At 45.5% G+C, this 21,493-nt stretch overlaps 15 protein-coding genes across 15 annotated transcripts; 7 read left to right on the plus strand and 8 right to left on the minus strand.

The window, feature by feature from the left end:
- Positions 1–46: 46 nt before the first annotated feature.
- On the minus strand, positions 47–2,158 carry DIA2 (DNA-binding SCF ubiquitin ligase subunit DIA2; the record flags this gene model as incomplete). Its single annotated transcript, XM_037285638.1, has 1 exon — positions 47–2,158. One exon carries the CDS (start codon positions 2,156–2,158, stop codon positions 47–49), a length of 2,112 nt encoding a protein of 703 aa, XP_037141534.1.
- A 159-nt stretch (positions 2,159–2,317) lies between these two features.
- On the plus strand, positions 2,318–3,352 carry ATX2 (Mn(2+) transporter ATX2; the record flags this gene model as incomplete). Its single annotated transcript, XM_037285639.1, has 1 exon — positions 2,318–3,352. One exon carries the CDS (start codon positions 2,318–2,320, stop codon positions 3,350–3,352), a length of 1,035 nt encoding a protein of 344 aa, XP_037141535.1.
- A 79-nt stretch (positions 3,353–3,431) lies between these two features.
- Positions 3,432–4,079, minus strand: BUD21 (Bud21p; the record flags this gene model as incomplete). Its single annotated transcript, XM_037285640.1, has 1 exon — positions 3,432–4,079. The coding sequence occupies one exon, from the start codon at positions 4,077–4,079 to the stop codon at positions 3,432–3,434; it is 648 nt and encodes a 215-aa protein (XP_037141536.1).
- Positions 4,080–4,267: 188 nt separating this feature from the next.
- Positions 4,268–5,119, minus strand: HG536_0H02380 (SDR family oxidoreductase; the record flags this gene model as incomplete). Its single annotated transcript, XM_037285641.1, has 1 exon — positions 4,268–5,119. The coding sequence occupies one exon, from the start codon at positions 5,117–5,119 to the stop codon at positions 4,268–4,270; it is 852 nt and encodes a 283-aa protein (XP_037141537.1).
- Positions 5,120–6,201: 1,082 nt separating this feature from the next.
- TVP38 (Tvp38p) lies at positions 6,202–7,167 on the plus strand (the record flags this gene model as incomplete). Its single annotated transcript, XM_037285642.1, has 1 exon — positions 6,202–7,167. The coding sequence occupies one exon, from the start codon at positions 6,202–6,204 to the stop codon at positions 7,165–7,167; it is 966 nt and encodes a 321-aa protein (XP_037141538.1).
- Positions 7,168–7,181: 14 nt separating this feature from the next.
- RTS2 (Rts2p) lies at positions 7,182–7,910 on the minus strand (the record flags this gene model as incomplete). Its single annotated transcript, XM_037285643.1, has 1 exon — positions 7,182–7,910. One exon carries the CDS (start codon positions 7,908–7,910, stop codon positions 7,182–7,184), a length of 729 nt encoding a protein of 242 aa, XP_037141539.1.
- A 103-nt stretch (positions 7,911–8,013) lies between these two features.
- Positions 8,014–9,066, plus strand: OMA1 (metalloendopeptidase; the record flags this gene model as incomplete). Its single annotated transcript, XM_037285644.1, has 1 exon — positions 8,014–9,066. One exon carries the CDS (start codon positions 8,014–8,016, stop codon positions 9,064–9,066), a length of 1,053 nt encoding a protein of 350 aa, XP_037141540.1.
- A 40-nt stretch (positions 9,067–9,106) lies between these two features.
- Positions 9,107–12,379, minus strand: PRP16 (DEAH-box RNA helicase PRP16; the record flags this gene model as incomplete). Its single annotated transcript, XM_037285645.1, has 1 exon — positions 9,107–12,379. The coding sequence occupies one exon, from the start codon at positions 12,377–12,379 to the stop codon at positions 9,107–9,109; it is 3,273 nt and encodes a 1,090-aa protein (XP_037141541.1).
- A 248-nt stretch (positions 12,380–12,627) lies between these two features.
- On the plus strand, positions 12,628–13,242 carry MRPL20 (mitochondrial 54S ribosomal protein mL58; the record flags this gene model as incomplete). Its single annotated transcript, XM_037285646.1, has 1 exon — positions 12,628–13,242. One exon carries the CDS (start codon positions 12,628–12,630, stop codon positions 13,240–13,242), a length of 615 nt encoding a protein of 204 aa, XP_037141542.1.
- Positions 13,243–13,361: 119 nt separating this feature from the next.
- On the minus strand, positions 13,362–13,856 carry HG536_0H02440 (uncharacterized protein; the record flags this gene model as incomplete). Its single annotated transcript, XM_037285647.1, has 1 exon — positions 13,362–13,856. One exon carries the CDS (start codon positions 13,854–13,856, stop codon positions 13,362–13,364), a length of 495 nt encoding a protein of 164 aa, XP_037141543.1.
- A 187-nt stretch (positions 13,857–14,043) lies between these two features.
- Positions 14,044–14,388, plus strand: HBS1 (ribosome dissociation factor GTPase HBS1; the record flags this gene model as incomplete). Its single annotated transcript, XM_037285648.1, has 1 exon — positions 14,044–14,388. One exon carries the CDS (start codon positions 14,044–14,046, stop codon positions 14,386–14,388), a length of 345 nt encoding a protein of 114 aa, XP_037141544.1.
- Positions 14,389–16,824: 2,436 nt separating this feature from the next.
- On the minus strand, positions 16,825–17,811 carry UFE1 (Ufe1p; the record flags this gene model as incomplete). The annotated part of the gene is made up of 1 exon (XM_037285649.1): positions 16,825–17,811. The coding sequence occupies one exon, from the start codon at positions 17,809–17,811 to the stop codon at positions 16,825–16,827; it is 987 nt and encodes a 328-aa protein (XP_037141545.1).
- Positions 17,812–18,091: 280 nt separating this feature from the next.
- CDC21 (thymidylate synthase) lies at positions 18,092–19,021 on the plus strand (the record flags this gene model as incomplete). The annotated part of the gene is made up of 1 exon (XM_037285650.1): positions 18,092–19,021. The coding sequence occupies one exon, from the start codon at positions 18,092–18,094 to the stop codon at positions 19,019–19,021; it is 930 nt and encodes a 309-aa protein (XP_037141546.1).
- A 49-nt stretch (positions 19,022–19,070) lies between these two features.
- On the minus strand, positions 19,071–20,873 carry SGO1 (Sgo1p; the record flags this gene model as incomplete). Its single annotated transcript, XM_037285651.1, has 1 exon — positions 19,071–20,873. The coding sequence occupies one exon, from the start codon at positions 20,871–20,873 to the stop codon at positions 19,071–19,073; it is 1,803 nt and encodes a 600-aa protein (XP_037141547.1).
- A 256-nt stretch (positions 20,874–21,129) lies between these two features.
- On the plus strand, positions 21,130–21,483 carry DAD2 (Dad2p; the record flags this gene model as incomplete). Its single annotated transcript, XM_037285652.1, has 1 exon — positions 21,130–21,483. One exon carries the CDS (start codon positions 21,130–21,132, stop codon positions 21,481–21,483), a length of 354 nt encoding a protein of 117 aa, XP_037141548.1.
- Between the last annotated feature and the right edge of the window lie 10 nt (positions 21,484–21,493).

Below are 21,493 nucleotides of genomic sequence, written 5' to 3' on the forward strand. Positions count from 1 at the left end.
TATGTAGCTTGAAATGTTAATTATTCAACTTTCATTATGCCTTATATTACGACTTGTATTTTAGAGAGTTGACGCCAAATCGTCTCCAGGTTTCTCTTTCAAAAATGCAGTCAACTTTTTGGACAAGCGATTTGTTTTCCAGCAGCTTAACGGTTATATGGGAGATGGAGGGACATCCGTCGATGTTCAAATACTCTAAGGGAGCGGACCTTATCTCCTTGAGGGCCGTCAGGAACTCGAATAATGATACTCCCGTTATTGATGGATTTAGCGATAAGTCTAAGTTCTTTAAGTTCTCTAAGTTGCCAACTTCTTCAGTGAAAAGCTTCATAGTGTCATCGTTCAAGGCACCCAACTGAGGTAATAGTAAGGACTCAAGATATGGGACAGATATTAGAAAATGATATGGCGATAGCACACAGCAATCAGTTGAACTCTGGGTTCGCTGCAGCTTGATAAAGGGACAATCTCCAAGGTTGAAGATTCTAATGTTGTTAGGTTGCAAATGGGATAATAGTCTTGATATGCCTAAGCCGCTTATGGAAGAACCCATTAGATCTACTTCTCGTAAGTGTTGCAGGTTATCACGGTAAAAATAGCCATCTGATGTCTCCTCCAGATCAGTTCTTCGAGAAATACAGTCCTCTCTAAAAGTCAACTTTTCCAGCCTTCTACTTAAAGGATAGTCTCGCAGAACCCGCATAAAAACCATTAGGCTTGCGCCCTTATTATTTTCAAACCATATTTCCCTAAGATGACCAAAATTTGCTAACCAATCGAACTGATTTGCTTCTGACGAAAATGTAACACCAGTAATCGACAACCTGGATAACTGGTTGGCGGGAAAATGCGTCACAAGTGTTAAAAAGGGAAATCCCCGAACCTTGCTTTGGTCGCATGTCAAGCTGAAGGACTCAAGGTTCTCAGCCCAAGTCGGGAGCATTCGAGGTTCAATGAAGCTTGTAGATCTCTGCAGTCCACTATCAACGGGAACCACAGAGCTATCAACCAGAACTTCCAGTCGCCTTAGGTTCTTACACTGTGACAACATCTCTATCTCGTAAGGTTTACCTGCTCTGAAACTTAAGACCAATGAGAGATCTTTCAGCTCCCTGCAAATGTCGGTATTCGAACGCATCAGTTGGGCTAAATGAGATGTCGTACAATTCGGTACCGACAGGATGAGTCTTTGGAAGCGGAAATTCGATAACCTGGAGAAAATAGCTTCCACAGACTTAAGTTCTTCTTTGGCGTACTTTGGCGAAAACTTGAACGTTTCCAAGGAACCTCCCATCGACGGTTGTTCCAAGATCTTGTACAGGCGAAGCATGAAATTACAACAAGTAGTGAGCTGCTGGTAGGAACATGAATTCAGTAGAAACCTTTGGAACAATTGTGGGAACTCTAGCAAGCTTTTTCTCCACGATTTGCACACTAATGTCACTCGAAATAGCTCTTTTGCAGTAAAACCATCGAAAATAATGGGATATAGCTCGGGAGGCATCATGTATAAAAGATCATTTCGACTACCGGTTAGACTGGCAACTTCTGGCGTTCCCGTTCGGGATCTTTTGACATGCTGTTTCCGTTCCTCGATGGGGTCAATTAGATGCTTTTTCTCCGACGACTGTAACTTCTCGCCTGCCTTCCGAGGATCTAATCTTGTCTTGACGTTATTCTTCTGTTGCTGAGCTATATCTACAAGTCTCTTGGAGATTTGCCAGGCAAATCTTTCGTGAGCTTCTCTAGCTTTCCTCAGCCCCTGAACATAGACGTTGTATGCCTCTTTATCCTTCGATTGCTTCTGCAGTATCTTGCCAAGTCTAATATAACATTTCAGATTGTATGGGTCGGCATCAACCATCAGCTGAGCACACTTGAGTGCTCTCTTCAAATCGTTTAATTTCTCATATGTCGCAGCTAGATTGTCCAGCAGCCGCACATACATAGGATGGTAAACCTTGCAATGCTTATTGGGCTCAGGAACGGTGTATCTTGCCAATCCCTGCCTTTCACGTAGCATAATCAACTCCTTTTCGTCGTACGACCTTGCCAAGTCCAATGCCTTACGGAACAACTCCTTTGCCTTCTCGTAACTTTCATTCCTAAAGTAGGTGGTTCCCAGGTCCAATGCCTTATCTATTACAGTCTCCTCCATATCTAAACCATAGTGACCCTTCACCAGCTTTGTAGATCAACTCTGTTCCTATAAGACTGGATCATAACCTCAACAGCCTGTTGTCGCGCAGTGTTAAAACCTTGGACACTTATTAAAGCAGGTGCTAGCGGCTTAGGATAGACCAGGGATTATCAGAATATGGCCGTAGGCTTGGTAGGAGTGCTGTTGCTGGCATCTTTCCTGCTTGTGGCTACGTTTACCATTGGCTGGTTGCCAACACAGTACGTGAGCCGTGGTGTGGCTAGTTCGGACCAGTACATCGCTATCCTATCTCGATTTGGAGTTGGGATGCTGCTGGGGACATCATTTACACTGGTGATTCCCGAAGGTGTTGATGCTTGCTTGCAGCACAATGGTAATGTCGGGATCAACTTACTTATTGGGTTTATGGTGGTATATATACTGGACCGTGTTGTCCAGATGGTGATGGGGGCCTCCACCGGGTTTGAAGTATTGCAAAACGGGACTCCGGGGTTGGAAAGTTTCAAAGATCTGTTGCGAAATCCCAAACGAGTGTTTCTCGCGGTCCTGAAGAACAACGTTGTATTTGCGCTGGTGATACACGGTCTCTCAGACGGAATTGCCTTGGGAACCACGGTAAATAACGAGTCACTTTTGATCGTGGTGCTTATTGCCATCATAATCCACAAGATACCGGCAGTTCTGTCGTTAACGAGTATAATGATATCGAAACAGCGCCTACCGAGATGGGAAGTCCTTTCGAACCTGTTTATCTTTGCGTTGTCGACACCTTTGGGTTACGTTGTGGTATCTGTGTTCAATCTGAGACATTCTGAAGCTATTGATTGGATAGGTGGTAACTTGCTGCTCATGAGTGGGGGTAGTCTCTTATATGCGTCCTTCACAGCATTCACGGGCGGCGATTCCCACGACCATATGCAATTAGAAGAGAGCGTCGAAGGCGGTTACCTTAGAGAAGGTAGTGCTTTTGTATTAGTCGACGCCAATCAGCCGTCGGCTTCTGAAAATGCTACCACTAATGATACTCACAAGAACAATAATTTAGACACATCCGCCAAAAATGTCACTCTAATGACACCTCCTCCTCAAACATCTAAAATGGCCGCCGAAATGTCGCCATCGCGAGAGCTAATATACGTACTGCTAGGGGTCGCAGTGCCGACTTTAATCTCATTCACCATCTCCGATTGATTCAAAGTTCGCTGGCGCCTTGAGAGGGCTGTCCGTCCTACACGAGTTCGCGCTTCACAAATACGGAAGTTAATTATACTTACTTTCTCCTGATTGACTTTCTTCTCAACCATTTGTCCTTAGAGTTCATGATGGAGGCTTCCTTCTTGGGCGCCATCGATGACATGCTATCTTGATGACTGAGTAAGCTGACGTTGAAAGATCCTCTCTTCACGGTGTTAGCCCTCAGCTTTTTCAAGGTTTTTTGCTTCTTCTTCTCGAGCTGTTTCTTGACCTCTGCTGTGTACTGTCTATCTGAAATCTCATTAAAGTTGATATGCTTTGGCATCTGCTCAATAGGCTTTTCCGCCTCCTCCTGCTCCAGCTTATCGAAAAAATCCTCAGGCAGCTCTTCGGGAGACTCTTCATCTGGCTGTAGACTACCTGATTTAGCTCTATTACCTTTCGTAAGCTGCTGCTCTTTAAACTTGGCATCCGCCTTTCTTCTCTTTTCTTTCAAAACCTGTTTCTCTCTCCGCAGCGCTTCTTCTCTCTGTTTAAACTGTTCCTCGACCTTGGTCATCCCGCTGGCAAGTCCCTCTTCCTGTGGAGCCTCGTCATCTTCACTATCGCTGCTGTCGCTGACCTGCCCCATACCCGTCTGACGAGTTTCGACAACTTTTGTGACTTCATCGCTATCTTCGTCGCCAAATTTGACATGTCTACTCTTGCTAGCTGAAACAGACATTATGGAACCGTGTTGGATCGAGCTGGATCTTGCTATATGCGTTTCTTGTCCAGTCTGATAAGTAATCTCATCTCATCTCAAGCAGCCTCTAGGTGAAATTTTTTATGAAGATCAACGACAAATGTCTATAGCCTGCTATAAGCATATATATGAAGAGAGCAAGCTCCTTATACTTAGTGGAATGCTGTTCAGGCACAGCAGTAGCCTCCATCCACTATGATGTCGGTACCCGTGGCGTAGGAGGAAGCGTCGGAAGCCAAGTACAGGTAAGCACCGACCATTTCTTTTGGAATAGCGAGGCGGCCCATTGGGACTAAAGTACACCAGGTATCCACCATCTCTTGAGTCTGACCTGCAGTGAGCGGCGTGGCCACGTACCCTGGAGATACGCTGTTTACACGGGCGAAACCTGCCCACTCGACAGCCAGCGATTTCGACATATGCAGAACAGCTGCCTTAGCTGCGTTGTAGGCTACCTGGCATTGCGGCACATTAACGATATGTGCGGACATCGAGGAAGTGAGAATGAGAGATCCGTGGCCCTGTCTCTTGAAGACACGGCCGATGCTTTTCGCGACGTTGTAGACGCCATCGACGTCAATAGCCAGCACTTTACGCCATTCGCTGTCGCACTCCTCGGCGCTCTTTTCGGCGAGATCGAGAAGTGCTCCCTTGTGCCACGGAACACCAGCGTTCGCGACCATTATGTCTACCTTGCCCCCAAAGTCTCTTTCGATCCGCTCAACGGTCTCTTGAACCTCCTTACCGTTGGTCAAACAGCATTTGTACGCCCGGACTGTCACACCGTACTTTTTCGACAATTCCTCGACTTCGTTAGCGATTTCAGGATTCGAATTGTACCACATAGCAACGTCTGCTCCCGCCTGTGCAAAAGCAATCGCCACCTCGTAGCCTATCCCACCGGAGGCACCGGTTACTGAGGCAACTTTGCCCCTCAGCGAGAACATATCCAGCACATGCTCCGCTAGTTTAGGTTCCGGCTGCGGAGTGTTCAATCCCGTTGCTACTGTTCTGCCCATTTCCTGTTGTTCACTTTCCAGTATCCACCTCAACTAGAACCTCAACCGAGCTGAATATCTAGGCCGACTAGCTCTCTTTATATCTCCATGAATCCTCGATTCCCAGCTTCTCCTGAGCCCGTAAATTGCGATTGGCTTCTAGCAAATTCCAACTCACCAAGTTGCTTCTATCGTGTTGATGCTTGCATTCCAATGCGTCTCTGACATTGATCCTTGCTACTGGAGTTGGCTGCTGAGCGTCTTGTAGCGGTAGTCTTTGGTTCCTTGCAGGATTATCGATCGGCACTGGAGGGAAATCTTGAAGCAGTCAAACTGCTGTTGTCTGTCGATTAGCCTGATATCGGGAAGGAGATTGCCGCAGTATCCTGCTGCTCGAGTAGCGGGGATGAACCTAGCTGGGAGTCGCTAGTGTTTCTCCTCGTGTCTTGGTGCTATCTTCTGTAGGCTCAGGAGATTAGTGTAGCACTTGTAGGCCCATCTGTTCGATGCAATTGCAGACCAGCTCGAGTTCGAGCTGATCGTCTAGCTTATTGTGTCGGTGTGTTAATTCTAAGTGGCGCTGAATGAAGTAGAGCGCTTGCTGTACATCGCGGTAATTCCCATAGCCGCCCAGGTGAGGTCCTCCCAGTAGGGCTTCCAGGACTACTGCGAGCTGGCTGACGATTAAATAAGCATTCTATCAGGCTTGGAGCCTTTCTAATCCCTAGTGTACTGCTGCGAAGAGATTTGTGCGGTGTAGGTCCTGAAGAGCGTCCATGACGGTCTGTGACGACGCCAAACCAGTTAACGAGACTTCCATTCTACGCTGCTGGAGCTACTCGTCTAACAGGGAGTGCAAGACTTGTAGGTTTACCAAGACGCTCAGCGGTGGTGCAAGGACTGGTCGCCACAGCTAGCAGCTCAGCACGTTGCTCAGCGAAACTGCCGGATAGAGATGGCAATGGTCATCGTTTGATAGCGTGCCATTGCCTCTCAAGATCTGGGCCCTTTCTTTCTGTTCTAGTGCTAAGGCGAACATCAGGAGCTACACTGTCCACTTAGAAGATGTCAGTTGGGAAAGCATATAGAACAAAACCACAACCATGAGCGAGCCGTACGAAGCCAGAGTGAGCAGCATCAATGCGGAGGCAGACGACATTGATGAATCCTTCTTGGCCGACCTGAGTAACTTCAGCGACGCTGACGATAGCCGTGAGGACGAGAATTTCCTGGATATGTACAACCTAACGCCTAAAGAACGATTATTGCATACTATAAGGCGGAGTATCAATGGACTCAGCGATCAGTTCTACAGATTGGCCCTCTGGAAGCGAGTGTTGATTGGGATCTTCACTGCTTGCATAGCGGTGCTGGCCATTCTGATGCTTATCTTCCACAACTCGATACTGCAGAAAGTGGTGGAGATGTCGGACGATCTGAAAGATAAACGCATTACGCCACTTGTGCTGGTTCTACTCATCTTTTCTGTCGGTTTCCCACCGATGATCGGGTTCTCGTTGTTATCTACTTGTACAGGACTGATCTACGGTGTCAGCTTCCAAGGGTGGTTGATTCTCTCCCTAGGGGCTGTTCTCGGGTCGATAGCGTCGTTCTGTCTGTTCAAGACGCTGCTGCAATCGCAGGCCCAGAAACTCGTACATTCCAATCGCCGATTCGAGGCGTTCGCTGCAATCCTGCAGGAGAACAATAGCTATTGGGTCTTGGCGTTGCTCAGACTTTGTCCTTTCCCTTACTCGCTAACCAACGGTGCCATTGCAGCTGTTTACGGAATTTCGGTGCGCAATTTCTCCATTGCGCAGGCGATCACGACGCCCAAGTTGCTGATCTACCTGTTTATTGGCTCTAGAATTAGGAGCATGGGTGAGGATGAATCGGCAGGGTCGAAGCTCTTCGACCTCATGAGCATTATCATTGCAGTCGCAGCCTTTACAGTGACAGCATGGGTCCTTTACGCCAAAACCCAAAGAAAGTTCGCGGAAATTCTGCGTCGGGAGCGACAGTTGAACTCTAGCAGTGATCTCGTCTTTGATCCTTCCTTTGAAGTCTAAGGATGCGCTAGCTTTTACATGAAAACATTTTTATGGACTTTGCCTCTCATAGTTTTAGTCTTTTTACTGCTTCCTCCCGCTTTTTTCATCGTATCCTTCAAATTTACATGTATGGCACGTTGCGGCAGCCTGCTTCTTGTAGCCGATTCACTTTTGATCTCATCCTCTGCAGTTTCTTCCTTCTGTCCAAGTTCGATCTGGCGTTGCAACAGCCTCGATTTCATTTGCTGCTCCGATTCCTGATTCTCATCTAATTCCTTCAATTCGGCTTTTCTCAATAGGTTCTGCTGCGACTTGTCGATGTATGATATAAGCAGTTGGCTAGGATCTATCTCATCTTCGGCCAAAGAATCCAACCCGGTCACTTTTACCTTGCCTTCCTTGCTCAGGTATTGAATAAACTTCGTGAGGGAGCTAAATCTCGTGGCATTCATGTGTATATGATGCTTGTCCTGAATAAACTCGTTGTAGAACTTATTAACTCCGATTTGCTTCTCGCCATGACTGAGTCTTAACAGTCGCAAGAAATCTTGCTCAAATTGTTCTGTGTATCTGGCAATATCAGTATTGGAGACTTTGCTTATATTCTTCATATGGAACGGTGATCTTATATGGGATTTGAAGCCATTCTCATCTCGACACTGTTTCTGGCAAACCTGACAGTAAAATTTCAACTTCTGAAGGCCCCTGGCCTTCATCTTGTTGCTTAAGTACTTTGCTGTGCCAAACTCGGCCTTCCCCATGCTTCATAGAGTCTATCAAACACCTTGCTCTCAGCTGCTTTTGCCAATAGAGCTTAGGATAAGTAATGTGAAGCCGATAACTTCGGGATGTTATTAGTAGCAGATGAACGTCCAATTTAGAGAAGTAAACTCCAGAATGGCATTCAAGCAGCTAGATATGTTAAGGAACTTATTTCGCCGTTTTCCAAATCATTCAGGCCATACAAGATCGTATTCCCAGTTCACATATAAAAGGTTCAACAATGGCAATGGCAACACCTTTCGTCACCTATTGTTCGATCCTAGCTCAAGAAAATACCTTGCGATAGTGTTCGGTGGTGGCTCATTATTCTATCTGACTCATCTAGAGGAGGCTCCAATTAGCGGTAGAAGGAGGTTTATTTGGATTCCACCCTCATTAGAGTTAATGATTGGGAAATACACATACAAGTCGGTGCTTAGACAGACTGGGAATGCAATCTTGCCACAAAATGATCCAACTACTCGAAGGGTCGCAAGAGTGTTTGAAAGAATAGTTGAAGCTGCGCACAAGGATTCTACTGTGGACAAGTCATTGCTCAAAGATATAGATTGGAAGATTCATGTTGTCAACGATCCTGCAGCACCACCAAATGCGTTTGTGTTGCCTGGAGGAAAAGTGTTTGTGTTCAGCAGTATGCTTGGAATCTGCCAAAACGATGATGGCCTTGCAACTGTTTTGTCTCATGAGTTTGCCCATCAGTTGGCTAGACATACGGGAGAGAACCTGTCTAAAGCACCCGCATACACGATCCTCAGCATCTTTTTGTATACATTGACGGGAGTTGACACATTCAACAACATTCTTTTGGATGGACTGGTGAGAATGCCAGCTTCGAGACAGATGGAAACAGAGGCAGACTACATAGGGCTAATGATTATGTCTAGAGCCTGCTTCAATCCGGAAGAATCGATAAGACTTTGGAAGCGTATGGCAGATTTTGAAAGTCGCAACTTTGGTGGAGCAGCCAATTTCGAATTCCTGAGCACGCATCCAGCGAGCGAGAGGAGGATACAGAACATGGCCCAGTGGCTTTCGCGAGCACATGAACTGTATGATGAGGCTGACTGTAGGAGCTTAAGACAGCATTGGCAGCAGTGGCGCTCGAATACACCAATCATCTTTTCTGGATTCTAGCTTGTAAAATAAATATGTGCTACGGGTAGCAAGGACAAAGTTATGGAAAGGGTCGTCTTCTCTTGAAACCTACTTGTACAGAATTAGTACGCTTCTTTTTCTGGATATTCACAGGGGTCCCGTCAGGCTCTGCGATATCAACGTTCAACTCGCGAATCATGAGATCTTTGGCATCCCGCAGAGCCTGTAATTTGCGGTCAATTTCATTATCCTTCTCTTGATCCTTGGCATCTTCTTCACAAATGTTATACTCAATAGGATGTCGTACTATATCAGCGATATTGACCTTCTTTATGTCATATAAAAGCGTCCCATATTCCATTAACCAAAAGGGATCGACCGAGGTAACGCAGCAGATATATTCTTTGGTTGTCATCAAAAGTTCATGATACACCACATATGGGGGTAAATCTCCTAAACCATAGAGCGCACTGGTGGGATGTAATTGCAATTCCATACCTGTTCGCAAACTAGTATACTTACCCAATCCCGCAACCTTGGCGGCTTGATGAGCATATCCAGAACAAATGCATTTTCTTATGGTGTGCCAATCCGTACCAGTGGAAATCAGAGTTATGTGGTTCTTCTGCATGATTTTGACCAATTGTCTGCGTATCTCTCTCGCCCTCTGTAGTGACTTGAAGTTTATGAAGTGCTTGCTACACCATCTATGAGAATAGCGGCTGCTTTTCCACTGCGAATATACATTCAAGAGCGTCAAATGGTCAGACTCCGGCACAAAAAATCTGCTGCGAGCAGCATCCGACTCTTTCTGCCTCTCTTTTGGTCGATAAAATATTTGAGGGACAGATAGCATAGAGACAATAGTCACCATTTCTTGACTGCAACCATTTTGAGCGGATGACAATAAAATCTTGCACAATGAAGGCTGTAGAGGAAACTTTGCCATTTCACTACCGAGAGTAGTTAAGTTGCCACCTTTGTCTAGAGCACCGATGAAGAATAATTCATTCAGAGAGCTCAAAAGGGTCTGAATGGGAGGTGGATCAACAAAGGGAAACTTGGTAACTTCGTCAACACCGAGTGATTTCAGCAGCAAAACTGTGTTTGATAAATTCGTTCTTTGAATTTCTGGAATGGCCTGAGCATACATGTCCTCAAAAGCAGTTTCCTCTGTGTACAACCTGTAAGCGGTGCCTGGGGCTGTACGGCCAGCTCTTCCGGACCGCTGGTTCGCATTCGCCAAGGATATCGGTGAGACAACCAGGCTATCTAACCCAATTCGAGGATTATAAACTTTGAGCTTCGAGTAGCCACAGTCGATTACGTGCCTGACTCCATCGATTGTCAATGAAGTCTCCGCAATATTTGTAGCTACTACTATCTTTCTTTTGTTACCGGACAAGCTGTGGAATATCTCATTTTGAATATCTCCAGGTAATGCTGAGTACACTGTGAAGATCTTTACGTCGTCTATCTCCTCAAATCTCGCGATGCCCTTGCTTTTAGCATATATGTCAGTTAGCCTCTCCCTGATGACCTCTGCTGTGACTTCGACGTCCTCTTGACCCGTCATAAAGATTAGAATATCACCGCTATTCGTTTCTGTTGAAGCGTGTATACGCACAGCTTGCATTACCGCAGCTTCTACGTAATCTTCCACAGGGTATTTTGAATATATCAATTGAACGGGAAAAGTTCTACCAGGAATATCAAACTGTGGAGCATTCCCGAAAAAGTTGGCAAATTTAGCGGCATTCATAGTAGCAGAAGTCACAACCACCTTCAAATCTCGCCTCCGGGCTAAAAGTCTTTTCAGTAGCCCAAGCATGACCTCTGTGTTCAGCGATCTTTCATGGGCTTCATCAATTATGATACAGCCGTACCGATCAAGCGTTGGATCAAGTAGGGCTTCTCTCAGTAATATACCGTCCGTCATGAACTTGATTAGAGTTTTATCGGAAGTTTCGTCCTCGAATCTTATGGAATATCCAACTTCCTCCCCCAATTTCACTCCCATCTCGGATGCCACTCTTTTGGCAACAGACATAGCAGCCACTCTACGAGGCTGAGTACAAGCGATGAGTTTACCCCCAGAACAAAAGCCGCCATCGAACAAATACTGTGGGAGTTGCGTAGTCTTTCCTGAGCCAGTTTCACCGATGACGATAGTAACCTGGTTTTCTTGTATTGTCTGTACCAACTTTGCTTTCACCGTGTACGCTGGTAAGGATTTCCTTATTTTATCAATCTCTTCTCTACTTGCTGACTTGTCCTTGAAGCTTTCATGCTCTTGGCTAGAGAGAGTCTGTTTATCTCTAACGCCCAAAACGTCACCTAAAACAGTACCTGCGATCTGCGCTGTCTCTCTGGCTTTATCCTTTTGATCCTTCTGTAGCCTTTTTAGTGCAACAAGGCGACTGCCTCTCCTAGCGTTAATCGAGAAAGTACTCTCAGGATTTTGGAATGGACTCACGATTCCTTGCTGGCTACTTTCCAGCAAAGATCCCACAATGACAGACTCGCTGATGCCATGCATCACGCCATAGCGTCGCAAGAACTGTGGAATAAGTTGTTTCCGCTCGGCCAATGGAAGGGGATAAAGCTGAATGCTGGCGTCAAGTATGTCGTCTGTTCGATGAACATATCTATCTGAGCGGCGATTCGTACCCTTGAAATCGAGCTCCTGACCTGGCCCAATTTCGTCAGGCACCGGGTTGCCGTAGTCGTCATCATTGTTGTACCATTCGCGTTCTTCAACCAAAACTTGCGAGCCAGAAGACAAGTAATCACTTTCTTCAGCGCTTTCTGAGTGGTCTCCGCTGAGGACGGGATCTCTGTCATGATAACTGCTCTCATCAAGGTATGTCTGCAGTTTTGGAACCTCTACCACATTTTTCGTGGGACTGTGTATCTCTTTTGGTGCCTTTTGAGGTTGCTCCGGCTCAGCATAGCTCTTAAGTCTGTTGGCTTCTTTTCTCTCGATTCTCTTGAATGAAACCTCTTTCAGCTGTGGGAGCCCACGAATAGGCTTCACGACCATCTCCTCATCGCTTTCGTCATCGGTACCCAACGGCAGAACGGACCGAAATCGACTTGAACTGACCTTCATTGGTTTTCTCGCAGTAGACAAGGCGTTATTAGTTGTTCCTTTAATCTTGACAAACAATCTAGGCAAGAAATCCTCACTTTGGTTGAATTTCCCCAAAGCTTTGCATCCTGCAATGAATGCATCTGCATCACCCTCACAACTTTTCGCCAGTTTCCGTAACGTTGTCAAGAAGTTTCCTGTCACTTTTGACTGCGAGTTTAGCTGAATCCATTTGCACAGCTCCTCATCCTCTTTCTCCATGTTTGCTCATCACCAAAGTCGAGTAGAAGGATCTAACGGGGCAGTCAATCGCCCTCTTAGGTATATATACTGTGGTTATACTCTTCAATATCTCATTATGGGCTTTAAGAAGATGTGTCGTCTGTAATGATTTTTCACTTGGACCAGCTAGAACGCTTAAAGTTGGTGAACTTTCAATAAAGTATAGAGATGGACAGTACCTAGAGTGAGAGTGGTAGGCTTGTTCGTCCCCAAAGGCTGATTCTGTAATGTGGAGCTTTACTAGAAACCTACATGTGAGCTCTATGAGGGCTAAAGGCGTAGCAAAGTTCATCGACACTTCGAAAAACATACCGCAATTACGCAGCACTCCTACCATTTACAATTCAAAGAGTTCAGCTTCGAATCCCAAAGGTTACATGAAAGCAAAGATTCCAGGAGGCCTGTACTTTCAACCAGCACAGTCCTCACCAACTGGTTCGATAAACAGCGAAACGTACCCGGCATCTTTCTTGCCTGCAAGTGACTCTCGTCGCAGTCTTATTGAGGAGCTTAGAGCTGAGGATAGGCTGAAAGGTGACCATGCGCCACCAGTACTGACAAGTAAAAGCACTATGGGGGACAAGACATATCATTTGAAACCTGCCGATGTGGCCGAGATACAAAGATTGAGAAGCGAGAATCCGGAGGTCTACACACGTAAGGCTCTAGCGCAGCAGTTCAAGGTGTCACCGCTATTCATTTCGCTGGTTTCCGATGCCCCCACACAGAGGAAACAAGAGATGGCTTCCAGATTAGACCAAATAAAATCACAGTGGCATGAAAAGAGACGTGCAGCCAGAAGCGACAGGATAAAGCGCAAGCAGTACTGGTATAGACCATAGCGGATCTTGTCCATCGTGTAAATAACGACAAAATAATATATTAGACTAAAATACAAACTGTTAATTAGTGTTACAAACGTCCAAAGAGTGGAAACCGACGCCCAAAGCGAGAACACCTTTCAATCCCACATTAACTCAGCAAGAATTTCAAACTCGTCGTTTATCCTACAAACAAGATCTCGAAATCCTCTTTCCTGGTCAAAGTCCCTAAATTTTAATTCTAGAAGTACATATCGGTTCATTGAGCACTGCATCATGACCCTGAAACAGTCGCCCCAGGTCTTGATGACCTCGTTCATCTTGTGAATGTTATCAATAATCTCCGTCTCGCAAAATAGTTTGTCTGGTCGCCAGCCAAACCTGAACTGATAACTGGGTACATGGTCTACACTACCGACTTCGTTCACGTTTAACAATTCCTCTACAAACACTGTGCCTTGAAACAACTTACATTGTTTGCAGTTATTGGATTTCTCACCGGTCAAGGCTGACGGAGGGACATTGTACAAGAATGCTGACGTGAACTGTCGAGTTCGTGCCTTCACGGTTCTCTTCGATTTGCTAGTCGCAGAAGATCCTCCGCAATCTGTAATTGAGGCTGTAACCGTAGACATCAAGGTGAAGCCTTGGCAGCACAGTATTAGACGAGAGCTTGGGAAGAGTCTGCTATTGTTTCGCTGTTAGTCGGATATCTGGTAGTCTTATCAAGACCACTTGGTGGACGCTTTTACTAAAAGTTAGTAAAAAAACGCAGCTTAAGCTATACCTAAGACAGGAAGCTCTTCAACAAGACTCATTAAGATGCCATCCTACGCTGATGATGATGATGCCATTGATTATGAAAATGAAATGCCTGATTTCCAGGATGAGGCTGAATTCGATGACTATTTAAATGATGAAGAGTTTGATTTAATGAATGAGTTATTCCCTAAGGCCAAAAAGGAGATGCAAGAGTACCAAGGTTGGGATAACCTTGCTGTGAAACTGGCGATATTCGATGCGGATTTTAATCTTGATGAAGCCCTTACTGAGTTGAGGAAAGCGTACAAGAAGAAGAAGAAGCAGCCAATAGCTGCAGCGCAACCGTTAAACCCCCCAAATGGTATGTATTTTGCTTGGAGATTCGAACATTTTATCATCGCATAGAATTTCTTTCATCTTTTCCGGTCTGTTACTTTCTTTGAGACTTTCTACTTACTTAGTGCTTCCGCCTGTGGTGCGTCAACTTGTCCTATCTGCCGTCTCGATTTGCTTAGAAAGCCTTGGAATAGTGAAGTGTAAGGTAAAGGTGGGAGACTAGTTCTTTGGCTGCAAGAAGATTCGATTATTAACATATTTGACCAGTGAGTTCGGACTCGCGAGTGGGCACAATGTCGAAGCTCGAACAGGTAGCAAGGGCAAAGGCTCTGGCAGCGCAGCATTTAAAACTACGGAATGATAAAGACAATGACGGTCCCGGTAACAGAAGTATTTCTCTTTTGTCTAAACTGCAGAAGAGCAATACTGAGGGACCCGCGACGCAGTCACTTTCAGAGAGACTGAAGACGTTGAAGATTAACAAATCTGTGTCAGCGTGTTCCAAGGAAGACTCGTCCGCTTCAGAAAAGCGAACCCCTGAGCCGGCTAGCAGATTGTCTTTAAGCTCAAAATTACAGGCATTGCGCGGTCGCCAGGAGCCTAAGCCTGTAGATACTAATGCTTTAAAAATTACTGTCTCGAATACTGAACAACCAGTCGCTCAAGAAACTAAATCCAAAAACCTATGGAAGCGTTTCCAAGAAAAAGAAGTACATCAATTTGTTAATACAAGCTTCAAGGCGTCTCCGCGAGGCCTTCTTGGGATTTCTAGGACTTTACTGGAACCACCAAAGGAAGATGACGGAACTCGGAGACTACGAAAGAAAAGATATCTGGAGATTTTCACTGTGTTTTACCCTATTAAAAAGCGCGATACTAACTCTTCTAAAACAGCTCGACAAAAGGCGGCTCGCAACTTCGCCAATCCAAGTCCAGATGATGTTGTTTTGAATGCACAAAAGGATGTGTTTGATGAAGTCAAAGACAACGTTTCCAAGCTTAGGATATCCAATAACGATCAAGTCCCTGACGAGTCCTTGGATGACAATATTGATGCGAAAAAGAACAATAATGACGAACAAATTCCAAAGCAATATAAAAAACTTGTAGCGCCTACAAAGCCTAGGGACCCTATCGACATAGAAAGCTATTTGAAAGAAATGAAGCCTCATTGCAGCTTTGTTGTGCTGGGACACGTCGACGCCGGGAAGTCTACTCTTATGGGACGTTTATTATTTGACGTTGGTGCAGTTGATATTGCTCATATAAGAAAACTGAAAAGAGAAAGTGAAAGGATCGGCAAAGGATCATTTCACCTCGCTTGGGTAATGGATCAAACGGCTGAAGAAAGAGAAAGAGGTGTCACAGTATCTATCTGTACTAGTGACTTTGAAACTGCAGCTGCCAAATTCACTATAGTTGATGCTCCAGGCCACCGAGACTTTGTTCCTAGCGCTATTTCTGGTATATCTCAAGCTGACGTAGCAGTTCTTTCAATTGATTGTGGAACCGATGCATTTGAGTCTGGTTTCAATCTGGACGGCCAAACGAAGGAGCACACCTTGCTAGCAAGAAGCATGGGTGTAAGTCGAGTAATAGTCGCTATGAACAAAATGGATACAGTAGCATGGGACTCAAGCAGATTCAACCAGATTAAGAACGAGCTGGGATCTTTTTTCCAAGACATCGGACTGAAGGAAGAGCACATTTTTTGGGTGCCATGCAGTGGCCTCTCTGGTGAAGGTGTGTATAAGACGGCCTATCCCGAGAATCAGACGTGGTATAAAGGTCCTAACTTAATTGAGCAACTTGAACAGGTTGCCAAGGATTTTACTGAATCTTTCAAGAAGGAAATTGTTGATTCAAAGTTTTTGTTTTCAACCTTGGAAGTCATACCATCGAGCAAAAATGAAGAAGCTTCAATAACAGGAAAGGTAGAATCCGGCTATATCCAACCGGGTGAGTCAATAACGCTGTATCCCTCAGGCCAAGGTGTACTCGTCGATAAAATTATGACAGGTAACGGGAAGTCCTCGACCCGGGTTGCCATCAAGGGTGACTTCGTCACTTTGAAATTACGCAACGCTCATCCCGAAGACATAGAAGCCGGTGATTTAGGCGCTTCCATCGACTACGATATCAAACCTTTGGACAAATTTAAAGTGCAGTTGCTCACTTTCTCTATGGAAAGACCTTTGCTGCCAGGAACACCATTTATTTTGTTCAGAGGAGTTTGCCAGCAACCGGCCAGAATCAGTAAACTTGAAGCCATAGTGAGCAAGTCTGATCCCCAGCAAGTTCTGAAGAAAAAAGTGAGGCATCTGGGATCGAACAAGGCCGCCATTGTTGAGATTGAGCTTGCTGATAGGAAGAGATGGGTTCCAATGCTAACCTACAACCAGAGCAAACATTTAGGTAGAGTGCTTTTGAGGAAAGACGGCAGAACAATAGCAGCTGGTGTGGTCATGCATTGAGTTTCGTAATTACAATCCTGGATACGTATCGTTATCCTACATAGTCAAGAAAAAGTATCAACACTCCAAGTATGATCGCAATGACGACTGTCATTCTAGCGGCGCGGCTAGCCGATCGCTTAGCCCTCGTTAGCTGCTTGTTCCCCTCCTTTATATTGATATCTATGTCGTCTTGGCTATCCAGTATGCTGTTAATATTCTGCGATTGTGCTTGAAGGTTCGATGAAATATCACTCTGAAGCGACACGATATCCAGAATCGTCCTGTTGATCATTTCTATCTTTTTTAGTTGCTCATCCTTTTGAGCCAAAAGCCCTTCGTGCTCAGTCTCGAGCATCTGAACCTGCTCTTGGGTCAGCTTCGACAATGTATCCTCGTAAATCTTAAGCTCTTCCTGCGCTGATTCCACAGCTTTGCTTTGCGATACAGACGAAATGCTTACTACTTCATTGAGCTGATCAGGCCTCGAGTTGAGATCGAAAGCTTCAAACTTCCGTTGCGTCGCCAGCCTTTCTTGCTGCATCGAGGAGAACAGCGAAGAAACCACGTTCAGCAGCATACTGAGTGACCTCAGCACACCGGATCTGAATTCATTGTTGGAAGCATGATACAGGGCCATCTCATCGTCATCCAAGCCACTCTTGAAAAGATGGAAGGTGTGAGTATTATGTTCCAAGATCTTTTCAGCCACCAACTGCTGTCGTTGCTGCTCATATTTCTCCAGCAGTTTGAACTTTTGAACGTACTGATGCAATTGCAGCCTAAACTCCGTGTCAAAATCGTCTTTCTCTTCCTCTGTCATATCCTTGTCACCCATATATTGTGGTTCCGCAATCTTCAGCACTTTACGCAATTCCAAAAGCAGCTGTAATAACTGAAAACACTCTTTCATGAACGAATCCCTTATCTCGTACTGCTTCACACGCCAAACCTTATGCTCCGGCGCTACTGCTTGTCGATCATCATTTTCCTCGATAATCTTCACATATTCTCGAAACAAAGACGTCAAATTGGCCATCACTACACGATTTCGATCAACCGATCCACCCAATCCACCCAATCCAGAGCAAAGACCCTCTCTACAGCAGCTTGGCCTTCCATTATTCTCTTACAAACTCAAAGTCTTAGAATTATCAATGCCTTGCTCATGTATCTCTTAGTACGAATTTCAGACGCGTAACGTTTCGATGACGCGTAAAGAGGCATCGGTAAAGAAGAGCCTGATGAACAACGGAACATCCATTAGGTTGCTGAGGAGTTGGTAGGCTTGGTTGCTAGGCTTGCTGGCGGTGGTTCATATGACGGCTCAAGAGACTGAAAAGCGTGGAGCAGCTGCTTCCAACTTGGAAGAACAGCAATACCTTGGACTCTGCAAGAAGATCATTGAGGAGGGCGAGTTTAGGCCTGACAGGACTGGCACGGGTACTCTCAGTCTATTTGCACCTCCGCAGTTGCGCTTTGATTTAGCTGGTGATGTGTTTCCGCTACTTACGACTAAGAAAGTGTTCACTAAAGGCATCATTTTGGAACTACTATGGTTCATCTCAGGTTGCACCGATGGTAAAAAACTGTCTGAACAGGGCGTGAGGATATGGGAGGGCAACGGATCCAGAGAGTATCTCGACAAGCTAGGGCTGCATGACAGACGTGAGGGGGACTTAGGACCGGTGTATGGCTTCCAATGGAGACATTTTGGAGCCGACTATAAGACATGCGATGACAACTATGAGGGACAGGGGTTTGATCAGTTGGCTGATCTCATTAAAAAGCTCAAGACTAATCCTTACGATAGGAGGATCATTTTAAGTGCATGGAATCCTCCAGATTTCCCGTTGATGGCCCTGCCGCCCTGTCACGTATTTTCTCAGTTCTACGCCAGTTTCCCTCAAGATGGCGGCAAGCCAAGACTTTCATGCTTATTGTACCAGAGATCTTGTGATATGGGATTGGGAGTACCTTTCAACATTGCCTCGTACGCTTTGCTTACCAGGATGATAGCACATGTTTGCGACATGGAACCTGGTGAGTTTATCCACACGATGGGTGATGCCCATGTCTACAAAGACCACGTTGATGCATTGAAGGAACAGATGGGCAGGACACCGAATGAATTCCCCAAATTAAGGATAAAGAGGAAGGTGGACAACATTGACGATTTCAAATATGAAGACTTCGAGATAGTGGACTATCACCCACACGGTAAGATCCAAATGAAAATGAGCGTTTAAAATACTTAGAATAATATATACACATATATTACACTTCTTCGGTTCTAATTCACTTGGTTATTAGTTTTCTTGATTTAGCTCTATAAGTCTTGTTTGTAGGTTTTGCCTTATCAGATCCAATCAAGTCAAATACGGATAAATCTTCTTCATTGAGTCGGAAACTCGATCCATTACTGCCTAACGAGTCTGTTGTATCATCGCTCATGCCTACATTATTGTCGCAGATATCATTGATTATGGCGCTTTTCAACAGTTTTCTCGTCTTGCTGATTTTGGGCCGGTTTGTAATATCCTTCAGAATAGGTTGGCATTCAGTCGTTGCTTTCTCTCTCTGGACACCTACACGTTCAGGAAGCGGACCTTTGGAGCTTGGCTGATTGCAATTGTGCTCCTGTTCTAATTTCCCTGCTTCTTTATCCTTTCGAGACTGATCGCGGGCGTCTTTGTGCCATGCATCACCAGCTATGACTGTCTCTTTCAGTGCTGCGGCGGTAGTAGCGCTAGCACCCTTCCTGTTAGAGCTTTTCTTATAGCTTCTTCTGGCGTTCGTTACTTGAAGCTCGTGGATGTTTGTGAATGTGGTTGCATCGACAAGCTTTTCGGTGGGTCGTCTCATCTTAGCCCTTAGCGAAGGTAGCTTATAATCAATCGCCTTTCCTCGTGTCCTTCTTATTCTGGTGAATTCAATATCGCAAGCTGCGTTTCCATTATTTGTAGTAGGCATTACCTCATCAACCATGCTCTTCCGAGATCTTGCGGTAGGAGCCCTTCTCGAATGCTTCGCCTTGCTTTGGGAGGACAAAGGTACGAAGGTTTGCTCTTTCCTGTCCTCCCCATTCTGTGATGACGACTTCGACTCTGGTTCATCTCTGAACACCTCTATTTTAGATGATGAAGATTGTTCGGTGTTCGTGGTGGCTGATGGTGCAGTCTCCTCCGGTATCGAGTAATCGATGATGGAGTTAGTAAAGCTGAAGGAGCCATCTGCGTGGGCATTCTGTTCGTTGTGTTCCGATGGAAGCTCTATGTCGTTGGTTGGCTGTAGAATAGCTTGACCAGCTTCCTGCTCATTAAGGCCGTCAATTATTGACAGTAGCTCCATTCCACCATGGTCATTCTCACCATTCTCCTCATCAACCCCGCCTTCAGATGGATTTGAAACGGGTTCCTGGCTCGGCAGTTCGAAGTCTTCCGGTAAAAATATCGATTCTCTCCTCGAGCTCTTTCGCCTTTTCCTCCTTGCAGCGTTTTCTTCTTGATTAGCAGCACTGTCGCCATTGCTTGCAGACGCTTCCAGCTCAGGTGCGCCAATCACTTGATTAGCCGCGTCTAAAAACTGAATGCTATTAGCTGACTTATTGTCTCCTTGCGACGAGCCCAGGCTTCGTCTTTTTCGCAGTATAGACCTCAATTGGCCAGATTTATCGGAACAAGTGAGACCTTCCTTGGCCCTAACACTGTCAAACATAAGAAAAATCTCCTCAACTCTATGCGATATCCCACTTTCCAGAACATCCAACTGTTCACTCAGTCTTCTCTTGTAATTCATCTCTCCAATTGACACCTTGGATCGAAGTGTCACATTTTCCTGAACCAACTCGCTTATCTTGTTTTCAATCTCACTAAGCTTCACCATCAGCGAAGAATTGGCCCTCGCTAGCTGCGTGTTCTGCTGCGAATAACTCGCTTTAATTGCTTCCACCTTATTCTTCTGGAAGTCCATCAGATTTTGCAGTTCCTGAATCTGAGGAATACTCTCGCCATTGTTCGCGGCTACCGTCATCTCGCCAGCTCCCTCAACTTTGCCGCCGTCACCATTATCTTTTGTTTTTCTTCTCAATGTCCTCGCCATCCTTCCAATGCATTCACACACCGGTTGCAACCCTCTATAGCGCCTATATAGGTCTTCCAGACGTGGATCTCTGCAATAGAGCCGCTGCTTAGCGTCTCTTTTGTGTTTACCAAAGGTGTATGTTTGTTTATGTCTGCTATAAGAGCATCGGGCAAACGATCATCCGGAACGGCCGATATTGTTAAACCCATCGAAGATAACTGAAGAGCCATTAGAAGACCATTGAAGCACATTGTGGTACTCTGACGCCGGGAGGATGTCGATGGAAAGTCAGATTGCCTTAAAGAAGAGGGAGCTCGAAGCTCTGAAGCGAATCACGTCGTTGACCGATGAGATGAAACAACAATTGGATGGATTGGCCGGCCAAGTTCGTCAAATGGAGAGTAATGCTGAGACGGTATCGGAGGTCATGAGAAACTGGAATTCAATCATGAGGTCTATATCGCAAGCAGGATTGAGTCTTTTACAGTACGCCGAGGGTGACTACGAAGTTGGTGCCTGGGCTCCAGAGGCTAGGGAAAACGACGGCTCGCAGAGTAGAGAGCCTACGAGAACGACTCCGTTGCCGGAGACTTTGGTGAGGATCAGGGTGGATGAGACGGAGAATTAGGGGTTTTTGG

The sequence above is a fragment of the Torulaspora globosa genome, chromosome 8 (genome assembly GCF_014133895.1).
Source record: "Torulaspora globosa chromosome 8, complete sequence".
In the NCBI taxonomy this organism is placed as follows: domain Eukaryota; kingdom Fungi; phylum Ascomycota; class Saccharomycetes; order Saccharomycetales; family Saccharomycetaceae; genus Torulaspora; species Torulaspora globosa.